This window comes from Accipiter gentilis, chromosome 5 (genome assembly GCF_929443795.1).
Source record: "Accipiter gentilis chromosome 5, bAccGen1.1, whole genome shotgun sequence".
In the NCBI taxonomy this organism is placed as follows: domain Eukaryota; kingdom Metazoa; phylum Chordata; class Aves; order Accipitriformes; family Accipitridae; genus Astur; species Astur gentilis.
The window spans coordinates 26,124,084-26,140,154 of record NC_064884.1 but is presented as its reverse complement, the minus strand read 5'-3'; the positions used below and the strand labels follow the sequence as shown (position 1 = coordinate 26,140,154).

Below are 16,071 nucleotides of genomic sequence, written 5' to 3'. Positions count from 1 at the left end.
AGATAAAGAAAGAATATATTTCCAAAGAAAATGAAGTATTTAAAAGAGTAGACCCAGTCTCTGTGCTTCATGTCATTTGAGGTGCGAGGCTTACTTATGTTCCTTCTCAAATCAGTAGCAAGGCTGTCATTCATGTGGGTGGGACTTGAAGTAAACCCAAGCTGAGTCTGTATTCATTAAAACATCAGCACATATTGATTTACGGTGTGTTTGGGGGATGGAGGGAATAGATTTCATAACTTGGTTTAGGATTTTGCCATCTGCTATGTGTAACACCATGTGCAGTCGGAGAATTACCTCTAAGAAAAATCTTATCAGAAGAATTGAAATAAGAGCAGATATTTCTCAAAAGATCTAGTAGGAGAAATGCAAAAAAGCTGATCTTAATTAAAGGAAAGTCAGCAGGAAGAACAGTTCCTACTTGTGAGTGATACTGCTATTTTTATTACCTCAGCTGATTTTATTTATTTATTAAAAAAAAAAAAAAGTTACATTGGATGCTGACATGAAGCTTAGGCAAGTAGATGGGATTCTGCTAGATTCTCCCACCGAGTAAAACATCATGGTTTTGTTTTGGGAGATTTTTGTTTTCTTTGACACTTCTTGTCTTTGAAGGCAGCTTTCTTCTGTTTGTGGATATTTGACTGTTAAATGATTCCAACAGAGCAGTGTTCGTAAAGAGCCTCAGGGAATCAAGAGGACTGCACACCATTGGCTCCCTGGGATTTTGCAGGGTTTTCTCCTTCCTTTTGAAGTAAAATTCAAGATCTGAGAATTGATTGGGCAGAACTGAAATGCTCATTTGTATAGCACCATGTCATCTTAATATGTACAACTTTCAGAGAAAAATCTTCTGTACTATGTCAGATGTATTTGCGGGGGAGAGAATAGTGTTTACCTTATTGCATGATGTTCTTTCTAAGAAGACATTGTCTCCAAATTGAAGTCCCCAAAAGATGTCCCTTTTACAAGTAACAGTTCTGTATTAGAGGAGGATATTGAAAGAAGGGCTGTTTTATATTCTTACTGTGATCATTAACATATAGCTATATGCTGTGCATTTTTATTATCTCTTTAATGCATCTTTATTATCTACTTAAATACAAGTAGGTGCTATATTAATTTCTTTTCAGAAGCTGAGAAAGGATATCAAACAAGAAAGAAGTGCTTAATGTTCCAGTGACCAGTAGGTCTAGCTAGCAGCAGCATAATCTTAAATTCTGTAACTGTAGAGCCATTATGACAATCTTATGGCTGTATTTAAACTGAAATTACACACACTCTGGAACTGTTTAATTTTGCATAGTAAGTGAGGAAGGGACATTAGAAAAATATAAACCAATTAAAACATTTGCAAAAATGAATTACAGGTTTTGTTACTTTGTGGTAAGCATTTAAGCATGTGTAGCTGGCTCCAGCCAGTACTTCTGCCTTCTGATTAGTCTGACGGGTTTGATGAAATGGGCTATGGCACAGATAGTCTTTCAGAAGGTGGCCTTATGTTGCCAGGTACTGAGTGTGCTGGCCCAAAGCCTGGGAAGTTATGTATGTTCTTATCTCTTAGATATAACTAGTTCAGCTGACCTGAGAGCTCAGGCCAAGTTTACCTTATCTAATACCCTGAGTTCTTGTGCATCAGGCTGAACCATAGTAACTATCTGCATGCACAGTCATGGCCTGTCCCAGCCCCTGATGTTTTCAGTAACGTCTTTCAGCTTACAACTTGGGTCACCTGCAGTCACTTTGTAACTTTCACTAGTGTAGTTTGAGCTTTTGAACCTGAAATAATGAGGGATTTATAAAGAAAGAGGGTTGGAAAATGAAACTTCCAGCACCTGTTGTTGATTGGTGGGGGGAGTCTATTCCTACCCACTTTTGAAGACCCTTTATGCTACTCATGTTTTTTTAGAGGGTGTTGATGTAGCTGAGAATATTGCAATTGGATTTAAGGTGTTCCTTCAAGAATTGCCCATTTTTCTTGAGTGGCTTGATTCTGTTACTTTCATTGTACATAGTATAGCAAGTCAGAGGAATGGATCAAAGGAAAATAGCAATTTTGTCTTGGGTGCTCAACAAACTTAGAATATGGAGTGAAGTTAATTAGGGTTAGGAAAGAATATCAGACTTTGTGAAAGCAGAGTTTGGATGGAGTTTTACAGGGTAGATTTTAATAGGATAAGTGGAATGTATTTAAACTTCCAAGTGGAATAATGTGCACTAAGTCAAAATGTAAAGCAATGTGTGAGCAGATAGGAAGGGTGTGTCAGAAAGACCACCTGATCCTTTCTGACTTAAGTTAGTGTAGCTTGTATTTTGACAAGGAAGGGTGAGAAAGGAAGTAAAAGTGGCTGAGGCAGAGGTTGCATAGCCTGGGAATGAGGAAAGAAGCAAGTCATGCACTCTGTTTTGGGGAAGAAGGTTTAGAGCTGTCTGACACTGGAGCAGCTCCTCAGCTGCAGCCCCCACAGCCTGGTCCTCTTGGGCTCCCATCCCAATCATTTCCCAAATGCAGCCGGGGTTGGACTCTTTGTAATTAGAATTCGTGATGGTGACAAAATATATTTCTCCATAGTGGGAGACTATAGACTTCATTACACAAGAGCAGTCTTGTCGTCACTGTTATCGTTCTTCCACCACCACCTTTAATAAATAATATATATCTTTTGATTCCTTTTCTTGTTTGTTTTGGGGTTTTTTGTTTGGTTTTTTGTTGGTTTTTTGTTGGGTTTTTTTTTGTCATCAGAGCTGGTGTATATCTGCCTTTGTCAGGTTCAGCTGTTAAATATCTAATGTATTCTTTAGCTAGTAAAGTGAAACTGAGGTCAATATTTCTTGTATTTCTTAACTTTGCTGCACGTGGGGTTTTTTTCTGGTGAGGTTTTTTTTTTTGGGTTGTGGGTTTTTTGTTTTGTTTTGTTGTTTTTTTGTTAAAGCCTATATCCTAAGGAAATTAAACTTAAGAGCTTGTACTTTTTTTATTCATCCTCCACCCTCTTTCCGTATCTGCCCGTTTGTCTGTCTGATGAATTTCAGCCAAATTTGAGAGGTTTCAGAGATACAGAGCTCCCCACAAAACGTAACTGTCTAGGTTAAGTTAATGACCAAATTAACGCCCTGGCTGAGGGAAAGGCTACTGTTATTCCCATGGTACCTGCCACCAAGGATCAAGATGAGATTCTACCTTGAGACAATTCCCTGAGAACCCTGGGGGCCCTCTGAACCAAGTTGATCTTACTTTCTTCTGTTTTCTTCCCACACAGTGGTTTCTCCTGTCTTTTAAGTTCTTCCTAGTTCACTGCTTTCAAAGGCTACTGGGTCTGCATGTCTTCCATAGCAAGCTCTGTAATATAACCAGCTTTCCCCCCGCCCTGCCCAGGTACCAGGAAAACTGCATGTAAGCTAATTTTTGCTGGCTTTCTTGTTCCACCAAAATAGATACCTACTGCCTCCAGAAGGTGCACATGGGATCAGTTTACAAGAGCTCCTGCTCAGTAATGGACTCAGGCACTTGGCCTCTGCAGGAAGAGTAGTTTTCCTGCTTGTAGGATTATTTGTGAAGACTCCAGTACTGTCTCTGTAGGTGGCCCGACCATCACGCCAGGATAAACTTTGGGTTCTGTGGATTTCAAAAGCTGGAAACATCCTTTTTCAGAGCTGATTTTTAATTAAGACTTGAGCTTTGGGAACAGTGTGCCAGAGGTCTGAGAAGGCCTTCCTGAAAGCAGTCTTGAATTTATTTTTAATGCACTGAATAAACATTAGGAAGTAAAATGCTTGCCCCAGGATATCTGTAGCTACTTCACCCTTTCTCTTGGCTCTGACTTCCCAAATTTTTTTCTCCTTTATTTAAAAAAGGAAATTTGGAGAATAGTCTGCCTATGCTTAATAGTGGTTCCTGTGCCAGTCACTGACTGCCCTTGTCCTGTAATTGCAGAAACCAGTTCCAGCAAATTCATAATTTCCTCTCTGCTTTTGACTGTGGGGCTTATTAGGTTTTAACAGGGTCAAAGGTTCATCCATTCACTCTTAAAAGTGTGTGATCCCCTTACGTGGTAGCATATTTTTGAGAAGTGTCCATTCAGTTCTCTATCATAAAGATGAGCAGTTTGGGTTCTAGAATCACACTTCTTAATTGCTTCTTAAAAATAATGTCATACACGTCCCAGTTCTCAAATTTCCTTTGGAATTGCTACAGTCATGCACAAAAAAATGTCTTAGCTATTCAGCTGTAACATTTTGCAGTTGTTGGGGGCAGAAGACTAAATTCATCCTTGTGCAAGTGTGTGTATGCAATAATCTCCAACCAAGTTCTAGGTTAATTGAGCTCAATGGACCTAATGTAATTGCCTGCATCAATTACTTCTACATTTTACAGTTTGTCTATATCCCTCAGAAGTGGGGGTGGGATTGCCTTTATAGTGAGGTCTTATAGTGTCATAGCATAATAGGTGTAATTTAAAAAAAAAAAATAAAAAAATTCTTGCACTCTTCATAGCCAATCTCTGATCTGTACCCAAACATATGTTTACTGATATAACTGTACACATACATTCATACAGACTGGAGTACCTCAATCCTTCCATGTTTTTAAAATCTAATACTGCATGTTAAAATGCCTGTTTTAAGCACACAGCTGGTATTGTGCATTTGAAAACTATTCAGTCGCTGCTCTCTCAATGCACGGAGCTCAGCTTGCCAGGGAAAACTCTGAAGTGATGTCCTCATTGCTATATTGACTTCTGGGAAAGCAGAAGAAACTGACCAGAAAGTAATTAACCTTGGAAGTAATTTAGGGGCACCGAAATGATGGGTCTCAAGAATTGCTTCCTTAAGGCTTTTCTTGCTGGGCTGCTGGCCACTTCAGTAGTGGAGTCAGCTTTGAGAGCCAAATGGCAGAACTCCTCCTGATTTTGATGGTGTGCTGTCTCATAGCTAAGACCCTTCAGAACCACAAATACTCAGCAAATTTTCTATGTGCATAAATCCGTACTCACACGCATGCCACAGGCACCAGACATCTTGCCTTCCTCTTTCCTGGAAGACAAACTTAAATGATTTTTTTTTTTTTTGTTGTTGTGATGTATTTGTCATACATTGGTATATAGAAAACAATACAATTTAGCAATGCTAAGGTGTTCCATAAGTGGTTATTCTGAAACATGAACAGTTTTAAGTCCCACTGGCCAAGAAAGTTTGCCACATAGCAGGGAATCTAATTTGTCTTTTTTATGCTAAACTATTTGAGTCATTTTGCAGTTCATATGAGGATTAGTTTTTCTCTACAATTTTCCTGTTTTGAGGCAACTAGCTTGTGTTATCGATTTCAACATTTGTGAGCCTAACTATACTAAATTGCAGAGTGCTTGCTCTTTTCTGAACATCAGTCAGCTTGAAAAGAGTACGTCAGCTTCACTTTAGTCTGCCTGCCACTTTGGGGTGACTAGAGTGTGCCCTCAGAATTGTTTTGCCATTGAGCTAATGACTATTTTAAGGTCAACACGATGCTTCTAAAAAGACTCGTCTTGGAGGAAGAAGTTCAGAAATCTGAAAGAATACATTTCAGGTGTATTTCATACTGAATTTATGTAACCCTGGAGCTTCATAGGTAAACCCTTGGTTTTGCTGAAATAAGCAGCAGATCTCCCTTTAACAGGGGAAATTCTGCAGGTAGTATATGCAGTTGTTGTATGCTTAGGCTTGTCAAACCATAACTGCCCTAAATATTGCACCTTGTTTCCTTACAGATGTGCACTGGTAACTACATATTTGTTCCTTATATGATAACTCCACATAACAAGGTGTACTGCTGTGATAGCAGTTTTATGAAGGGACTAACAGAACTAATGCAGCCCAGTTTTGAGTCGCTGCTTGGGCCTATATGCTTACCTCTGGTGGATCGATTTATTCAGCTCTTGAAGGTGGCACAGGCCAGTTCAAGGTGAGTTGTCTTTTTGTACCCCTGTCTAAAACTCATATGTTCCTGCTGGCAATATAAATGTCAGACTCTTGCTTCAGGATGATGTGATGTTTTGCCTTCTGTTGAGACAAATTAATAATGAATGACTTACCTTGGCCAAATCTGTCCATTGACACTGCTCTATCAATAATTGTTCCACATATACACTGTGGGAGAGCTGCAAGGCCAGAAAAACAAATGCAAGGGACCTGTCCCAAATTGCTGACGTGAAGTTGTTTATCTCCAGCCAGTATTTCCGGGAATCCATTCTGAACGACATCAGGAAGGCCCGTAACCTCTACACAGGCAAAGAGCTTGCAGCAGAGCTGGCAAGGATTCGACAGCGAGTGGATAATGTTGAAGTCTTGTCTGCTGACATTGTAATAAACTTGCTGCTGTCCTACAGAGACATCCAGGTATGAATCCTATGCCCTAAGATCAGCTAAAACATAGCAAATTAAATTACATTCTCAGTGTATTTTGCACATATTTGCTAACAAACTATACAAATAATGCACACTAGTAAAAATCTTTTACAGTATCTTCACTGATGCTTTTTACTTTTTTTTGTAGTTAGACTGCTCATAGCAGGTAAGTGCTGTTATTTTATAACAGCATCTAAAAAGTACACAACATAGAATAACTCTTCTCCATCTCAGAGTTACTATGTGACAAACATCCTGTAGTGTCTCCTACTTAAAGGCTATGGTAGCATTCTGCTATTGATACGTGTATGTATTCTTTGTCAACATGCTTGTGACATTTCTCGTGGAAACATAACACATTCATGTGCATTTCGGCTTCTGGAACGGTGCAAGTAATTGCTTACTTTGTTAGAATTTCAACTGTTGTTCCTTAAACATTTTGAAGTGGTTTGGTTTCAATTTTGGTTTTGTTTGGTTGGTTTTTAAATATGTCAGAGAGTAAGCTACTTTAAAAACTGTGGTATTGAAAGATTATTTTATTGTGTTTTTGTGGCTCATGCCTACTTCAGAGTTTTGGGATGCCTTAATTCAGAAGCAGTTAGCATTGTAATGTCTGTACAATATGAACTCTGATATGCATTCAGTCCCTGAAGTTAACTTTAATCATGACATAAATGCACTAAAATTTCCACAGGTCCATGTTGAAGCAGTACAGGAGACCAAATTGCGTGTCCCTGCTAAATACTGTGCATATTCACATTTCTGATGAGTGCCAGGCTGTTTACAGTTTGAGACTGAAGAAACCAAAATCTGTAAAACTTAAAATGAACTGAAAATACTTCTTAGTATGAAATAAGAGGTGCTTAGTTCAAAGAGGAGTTTATATAGGTATACCTCAGTAGAGCTACATAAAATTTCATTATTCCCTTCTTTTGAAAGGATTATGATTCCATTGTGAAACTGGTGAAAACTTTAGAAAAACTGCCTACTTTTGACTTGGCTTCCCACCACCATGTGAGGTTTCATTATGCGTTTGCGCTGAACAGGTAAGAATCCTTTCTTTCTTCTGCTGTTGAACAGTAAATCAGAACTGCAGACTTCTCACAGGCTTGGTAGTCCCTGGTGAAGTTCCCTACTGGAATCTTCATACGCACATCTAGGGTTTTTCAGTGAAGCAACTCTGGGGACTCTGAGCTTAGTGATCAATCTAAGCTTGCTTTCTCTTGTACTGTCAAATTCCATTCCTTTTCCTTAAATGTGTTTGATTTGTCTTTCCATAGGTTTGTATCATTTCTTTATTTCAGTACCTAAATCAGAGCAAATAAATACCTAGCAGTATTTTACCTCTATGAAATACACTTTTAACATTGCTGTATGAGTGGCAGTGCTGCAGCATTTGGGCTAACTTAGACATCATCTTATTCAAGTCTGAGGTCTGGTGGTGTCAGGAGACAGGAGGAGAACTTTCATCAAGTGTCCATCAGAAGATTTTATTATAATAACTAATTTTCATGTTCTCTGATAACATGCACAAAATGTGCCACATGGAGCAGCATGCACTATTTTCTTGGGTTAAATGAGAGCCAAGCCTAGATTTTTCTTTTTCTAGGACACTGGCAATTGGGCAAGGCACTAAAGGGGGAGTTTTTTAGAGGAAACTACAGAGGTTTTCTGCTTCCTTGCTGTTATCACAACGAACATTTTGCTGTTGACATTTAGAGGAGTAGACCAGGTGTCAGCATTGAAATTCTCAAATGTAGAAAATGTCTACAGATCTTTCTGCTTCTCACAGATTTGAATATTGTAATTCAGGTTTGCTGAACAGCCTCAAAACTGCATGTCATGTCGAAGTGATGTCAAAATATGTCACAAGTAATTAGCTGAAAAACTAAACCTTTTTTTGAAACAAAACAAACATGAAAAACAGCTATCTGGCATTGTTTTGTTTGAATAAAATGTCCAGATCCTTTTTTGTTCCTTTGTACCAAGTATATGAAGGTATAAATATTGTGCCCTTTTTGTTCCTGCTTTGCCATAAATATGTGGAGCTTTGCAGATTAAATAATCCAGCGTGTGTCTGCTGCTTCTATGTAGCCTTCATAAAGGTCACTAGGTGTACCTTGGATATTTAAGAAGTTATTTAGACCTCAGGGTCACCATTTTCTAAAACAAAGTCACCTTTCAAAACAGGACTTGACTAGTTCACTCGGGCACTAAAAAACCTGCAGAACTGCAGTACAATCTTTTCAGGCAGATTCTTAGACTTCATTGGTTCTGTTGAGACTTCTTGCAGACTGAAATGTCTGTTTTTATAGATGTGACTATTAAGACGTAGCCTTTGAGGGTATCTTCATACAAAAGGTCTGCACAGTACCTCCAAAGGGGTTCAGATTTTCCTTTCCCTCCCTTCTCCAGATTGTACATTCCACTGGAATCCATGAGAGCCATGAAAATGTTTATGCTTTGCTGTATGCTAGGAAGGAATTATTTGAGTTAATTGTAGCTTTCTCTTTATTGGGAATATAGAGGATGTTTCCTGAGCTAAGGCAGGTCTGGAATACTCTGCACATCTGAATGTCTGTTGTGGAAGAAGCTGTCCCTCTTGCTTCTAATCCAGGTCATGAGTACGGAAGGATGGAGCGGCTCAATTAGTCAGGATTAGTCTGACCTAAATCAAGAAAGTGTGTGAGGACATTGATGATGGAAGAGTAAGCAGAAAGAAAAGTGGCAACCTCTGTTTCTGGAGACCAGCAAAATGTAAATGGCTCATATTACAAAACACTGTTGTGTCTTACTGGTTTTGTTCTCATTAAGTTCAGGTAGCTATTGGTTTGATCTGGATTAGTGATAGTTGATACAAGATGTGGAAGAGTTATCCACCTGAAACGCCATTCTGAAAATTGCCCTTCTGTAACGAAAGTCAGCCGAAAAACAAAGAAGCTGCAGACTTACCCTTGTTCCTTTGCTTAAGTGGTCAATATGAGAAGAGAAAACGAAAGGAAGCAAACCTTCAACAACTGGCAAGTGATCAGTTGGCAGAGGAACTAAGTAACACAGACCTGAAGGAGACTGTTACTTGCTCAGCCAGGAGCACTCGATTTCTCTCCCTGGGGCCTGGGATTGTCCATCTCAAATGAGTACACCAGCCTTGCTGTGCCACTCTAGAAGTACTTGGGGAGCCTAATGCAGCTCTGTAGTCTGAGGGGACTTTTCCTAATTTGTTAGAATCTGACTAGTCTGAAGGTTGGAAAGAGGCAGTACTGGGTTTCATCTGTCTTTCTCATCAGGCTGAGATAACAATAGAGGTTGGCCCAGTACGTAGACTTGCACACTCTGGCATTTTTTTGCTCAGGAAAGCGTTTTATACTGTCTGCTCAAGCAAGTGTTTTTGCTCTGTTTTCTTAATTATTTTTGTTATGATGCAAGTACTCATTCATCCTTTGTTACCTATTCTGCTTGATTTAAATCTTTTCTTCCACATCACTCCCTTCTGGAGCTGCATACATGAGCTCAGAGCTTGCAGGCTCAGGTATCACTTCGAGTACACATGCTCTGCTCTCTCAGGTTTGACATTGACACTACCTGTGCAGATGCATCAAAACTTTGATGTGTTCTTGTAGAGGGGGAAGAAAAAATCCACTACTGAACTTCCGATCAAATAGTATCTGCTTTAAGATGGCTGTGGCTTTTGATGTGTTTTGTTGTGTTTTTTTTTCTTTTGGAGGTAGCTTTCTCTTGCAAACTTCTTCAATGTGAAGCTTGCAAGACAGATACAAAACCACTTTAAAATATTCTCCTCAATTCAAATTGTAGCCACTGAAATATTACAAACAATTTCTCCCAAAGACTATAATACTCTTTCCAAACCACTGAAGAATAGTTTTTGCTGAGAAAGGAGTCGTTTGCTTGTTCAGTACACAAATATGTAAAAAATTCTAAACTCTTGATACTGAACAATGTATGTATCTAAACTGTGAGTCACCAGGAAGTGTCTAATGCTTGCAATTATGTGGTTTATTTGTCTTAAGTGCTCCTGTTAATATTATCAGCTTCACTTCCTAACCTTCCCTATTATGGGAATTCAGTCTGGTTTATACATTTTGGGTTTTTTGCTTTACATTCACGATCAAAATGTGTGTGTATATACATACATATATATAGAGAGAGATAGATATATAAAACCCCACAAACACAAGATGGAATCTTTTTTTCCTTTAAAGCATGAATTACTATGAAAGAAATATTAGATATGAAACCTGAGGTCCATATCTTTCTATTTTGTAAGAAAGTAACAAGTGATCTTTCTAAGAATTTCTTTTGAGGCTCTTGTTGCTGCTGTTAGTGCTTTGCTCTAGCTGATGCTTCCTGAGAGAGAGAAAACGTGTTTCAGGGCTTTTATAAACGTGTCCCGTGATATTAAGAAAAGGGGGAAAATAAGAGAAAGAAAGGGGGAGAAAAAAGTGTGGATATATAATATAATCCATTGTGTCTAGAGGCACATTTTACATGGATAAAATCATACATATATATTCAAACATGGTCATGAAAAGCTTTCTTGTTAACTTTATTGGTTGTTTTAAACAAAATTTTTATTTTTTAATAGGCGAAATCTGCCTGGAGACAGACAGAAAGCTCTAGAAATTATGATTCCCCTGGTAGAACAGGAAGACCAAGTAGCTTCAGATATGTACTGCCTGGTTGGTCGAATTTACAAGGACATATTTTTGGAATCTGGGTTCACAGATACAGAAAGCAGGGACAAAGGGACGTTCTGGTGAGTACTGTTTTCCTGGTCTATGTCCTTTTGTTAGCTTTGGAAAAATATTCCTTAAACAAGAATGTATTTCAACTGTTTTTCATTCCAAGGATTTGGCATCCTTAAGGGATACACTGAATCTTCTAATCTTCTTTGCTTATTTGTTAAGAATGAGAGACTTATGTTGTTCACAGATCTGGTTCCACAAAGTTCTTGAAGTGCCTCAGAGACTTGGAAGTTTAGGTAGCTCTCATTGGAGTGCATTTTCCTCCTTTTTTCCCAAATATGAAGTCTCCTGTTTACTATATTATTCTTGGGAATCTGAGCCACACAATCAGCTGTGAATCAATTGGCATATCTGCAATCTGATAGACACTAGCTAGCTAGGCTTAAAAATGCTGAGGTTTAACTCTGCACTGATGCTTAGGATGTACCGTTCTGTCTGTCTGTCTTTTTTTTTTTTTTTTTTTTTTTTTTTTTGCTTCCATGCTTACAAGTAATATGACTCTTACAAGCTCACGCTGGCACAAGTTTTATCACCCCATCATCACCAAATAGTATATGCATATTACAGTGGACTATAGTCCCATCAATAGACAAAGTAGCACACAATAGGCTAGACAAATTCTTATCTTAGAGGCAAGTATCATGTTTTTTATTGCTTTTGAAATGCACTAAACCACTGTTATGTGGAATAAGTTAACAAATGGAGGCACTGGATGCCATCCTAGACTTCTGTGAGGATGAGCTCCTTTTCTCCATTATGATTCAGATGAGGGAACAGGCAATCTGTGTTTATGTATCCTGCACATCAGATTCTAGTTCTGGTCTTGTGCTCATCAGCTGCCTGTTGAAGTAAATGCTTAGAATGGAAAGTTTTCTTCTCCCTTCGTCATTTATCACTTGTTTTCAGTAAACTTCAGATTAGAACTGTCTTTGGTAAGGGATAAGATATAATTATTTACCATTTGTGGCCTCAGAATACGAGTACAGTTTAGAATTGCTGGTCATGCTTCACAGTTTTGCAATGCTTATTGGACTTTTTTTTAAGATGTTGCAAGAACAGGAATGCAGCATATTGTTGTCATCCCCCTCTTCATAATTTTGAATTAAAGAAAAATTTTATTTCCTCCGAGGCAAAGCCCATAACAAACTTTCAAGATTCTCTTTAAAAAAAAAAAAAAATATTGTGCTCATGTCATGAACTAATGTAAAAAGAAAACTGTAGTCCTGTATACAAATACTACACATTATCACAGGCTAAATAGAATAAATAGAAATTACTTTTGGTATTGTACATCTTGCTTTTTCCTCATTCATAGTGCCTTATGAATAGATAAAACTTTGACATTTTCGAACACAATTGAACTAAGAACGATTATATGTAAAAAAGTGGTAATTACTTCTAGGATATTTCACGTAGAACACACTTTTAGCTGGTGCATCTTGGCAGTCATGATATTCAGACATCTGATGAGGGGAAGTGATTGCAGTCAGGCATACTAGTTTGGGAAAGGACAGCAGGCTGGCAGCTCCTGCAGCGGGGTAGGATGCTGACCAGCCAGCCCATGAATAATCCCTGAAGTCTCTGGCAAGTCAGACCCTGTACAGACTGCTCCCTGTGCCCGCTGCCATAGAACAAGGTGATCTCTGTTGAGTCAAGCTCGAGTTTGGCTGGAAGCTGTACCAGATGGGCCAGCTGCTTTTTGTTTGTACTTTATGCTGGACATTGATTTAAATTCTAGTTAGTCATATAAGAGGCTTGACATGGCTGAAGGGTTGACTCATAACTCAGTGGAAGGCTCTTGGGAAGGAGCAGACCTACTCTAGTGCTACACCAGGCCACAATGAGGGAAGGTGTGTGCGGGAGCAATACCTCCATGGTAGTGTAACTTTATTTTGAGGTAAGGGTTATTATTTCAGTCTTGGAGAAATGAGGATGCAGAATTATGGTGAATTGCATAAGATAATGAGAATTTGGTAGCAGAACCAAAGCACTGTTTTTGCAACAACCAGTGATGTCGAGGTACTTTATTCAAAAAAAAAAAAAAAAAAAAGACAGGCAGTGTGCTTTCCTGATAATTAAAAAACAGAACAAAATACATCTTTCGTATAAATATGAGACAAGAGATGAAAGATTAATTATTAACTGTCACTTTCTTGTTGCATACTGACAGTGTAAATCAGACTTACCAAAGCTATCAAGTCTTTATTCAAATCTCTTCACTGCTATCTCCTTAATTCAGCATTTGCACTGCAACATTTTCCCAAATGTTAGCTTTCAATTTCTTGATGGCATTCATAATCGCATCAGCTAAGCCAGCCTCTACTTTATAGGCAGACTTTTAAAACTTACCGCCTTTCTATGATACTGCACAGGCTCCTCCAGTGGTATTTGGGGCATGACAAGGTTCAGCAATTGTACCAGTTGAATTTAAATCAGTTCAGTCAACAGATGTGGCTTATGAGTTGTTTGGGAAACTGTGAATATTTTTATCTGTTCAAAATTATTTATTACAGGTTATGTTTTACTTTTTGTCTGTAAATTTTTGCTGTGCAGGCTATGTGGCTATAAGGCAGGTTTAAGAATGTCAGCACAGGATCGCACCAAATACAAAACTACACTTCTGGTTATAACAATTTAGGAGAGGTAAATAAGACTACAGAGGTCCAAGATACCAGTATTTCTTGGTGTGAGTAGCATGTAAAGATGGCTAGAAAAATGAATTTCTGCTGTGGGGAAGGGAGATGTGGAAGCAATTTGGAAAGAAAAGGCAGAACCCAGGAATGAAAATTCCCAGGATGTCCCTTCTGGTCTGCTGGGGGTAGATGGCTAGCTCCTGGCAGCAGGCGACTGAAGGGGTGGTCTCTGACAAGAGATGAGGAGCTGCCCTATGTCAGGCACAGCCAGTTCCAGCCAGCTCCAGTGGACTCATCACTGGCCAAAACTGAGGACATCAGTAACTCTGGTGGCACCTCTGTGGTAACTTATTTAAGAAAAGGGGAAAAGGTTTTCTGGGGGGCTGTTTCACCAGCGCTTCTGCAAGCAGTAACTATATTGCAAACTTAAGCTCACCTCCACCTCCTTTGCCTGTACGAGTAACACTGTTTACAGCACAAATGTGCTCACCTGTTGAAACGCATGAGAGATGCTTATTTTATCTTTAAATTTTGAAGTTTTGTCTGTATCTGTCTAAGAACTAGAGAAATTTTGATTGTCATGCCAGGAATTAGGTATTTGGGGGCAAAACAAAAAAAGTGAAAGTACAGTCTCCTGTATTGGAACAAAAATACTTGCAAGGTTTTTTCTTCTTCTGTCAATCTTTCCTTTTCCTGATACTGCATGAGGATTACAGCATGAAAGATCTCTGGGGCAATAAAGGGAGTCTAGTTGCTAACATCACTGTCTCTCCAAACAGATTATGCCAGCCAACAGGTCTCTTCTAGCTATATGTGCTTAGAATCAATGAAAGTGTCATCCTGTTCGGTGGGGTTTTATGGGGTTTGGGTTTTGTTGTGAGTTGTGGTTTATTTTTTTTAAGTGAGCGAAAATATTTTGTGTGTACTTTCTTCATTGTTTTGTTGTAATTCACAGTACAAAAGGAAAAGCAGATGATGAAAGAAAAGCATTAATTGAGTCTACTCTGCTCATCATGCTTTTTTTTAGAGGACTAGACTCTTGTCTAATGATTAAGTTCTTTGGAGGTGGGCAGCTGGAGTATAGCAAGAGTGTATCTGTACCAGATTGAAGAGAAACCTGTCTTACAGTTTTGGAAAGCAGAGCTTATGCTTGCAGAGGATGCAAAGTCCTGAATCATTAGAGCAGGAAAAACAACAAACAAAATAAAATTAAAAAATTACAAACCAGCCATATTTTTGGCCTGCTAGGATCAAAATGCCTTAGATTTGCTTACATGTCAAAGTGTGGTCTGGAAGCCAAATTCTTAGGTTTTGCATAGATTATTTTTCTTTCCTTCCTTCTATATTAATCTCACAACCTGCTTAATTTTTTTTTATATAATCCATCTGTTTGGATTTTTCCCATCCTTTTGAAAGTAATTTTAAACTCCATTGCTTTTTACTGTTGCAGAGTTGTGTTAACTGAATCTCTTGTGCTCCTTAACTCACATATGATAGTCTTGTTTGCCTCCTCATACGGGGTGGCAGGGGGGTGGTATGTATATGTATATGCAACCAAACATGTTCTCACTCTATAGAACAAGTTTAAAGCACTGTAGATCTGCTGTTGTCACCACAACATGCTTTGCTAGCATGAGGACAGTGTTTGTGTGAAGACCCTCAACTTCTTTTAAGACAAGATTTAGGCTAGGTGAATACCACTGCTGTTCCTCTGGCTCGCTCGCTTCCTCTTGAGGGGAATGAAATCTGATACAGTCCTTTTTTTATGTGAATAGACTCATAAGGACGATGTCAATGAGACACCCAGTAAAGAATAAGATTTGGAGTAGCTGAAATCATAGCTAAATGCAAAGTATCTTCATGTATCGCTTGCTTTTGTGCTTATACATTTTGATATGCTTGTATGTCACTGTAGCAGATCCACAATAGAATCTAAGGTTTCAAGTCAGTGAAAATTCGTATACTTAAGAGTAAATTAATGAACTTATTAATATAACTGTGAAACAGGTCTCTTACAAGCTCATAGTATTTTTTTCTTTAATCCCAAATAAAATTGGAAATCTAGTAAGATATTATAACTTTACTGGGATGGATGAGTAGGGTCTGTGCTTGCTGTGTATGGGGAAAGGAAATGGGAGGAGGATGTATAAATAATGGACTCCCCAAAATAACCACAAAGCATGTATGGAAAACAGTAATATTTTTGCTTCCATGGATTCTTGCTGTGTAAACAGAAGATAAGCACTTAAAGTACCTAAAAGTATAATTATGTCCCTATTAGACCGCATTATTTA

General features: G+C 38.5%; 1 protein-coding gene across 1 annotated transcript in view; it reads left to right on the top strand.

Moving 5' to 3' along the window:
* Positions 1-16,071, top strand: part of MAP3K5 (mitogen-activated protein kinase kinase kinase 5) — a 108,300-nt gene that overhangs the window by 39,063 nt on the left and 53,166 nt on the right. Inside the window, exons 4-7 of the mRNA XM_049799839.1 lie at positions 5,745-5,938; positions 6,204-6,372; positions 7,321-7,427; positions 10,985-11,155. Coding sequence (XP_049655796.1) covers positions 5,745-5,938; positions 6,204-6,372; positions 7,321-7,427; positions 10,985-11,155 — 641 coding nt within the window. The remainder of the gene's footprint in view (positions 1-5,744; positions 5,939-6,203; positions 6,373-7,320; positions 7,428-10,984; positions 11,156-16,071) is intronic.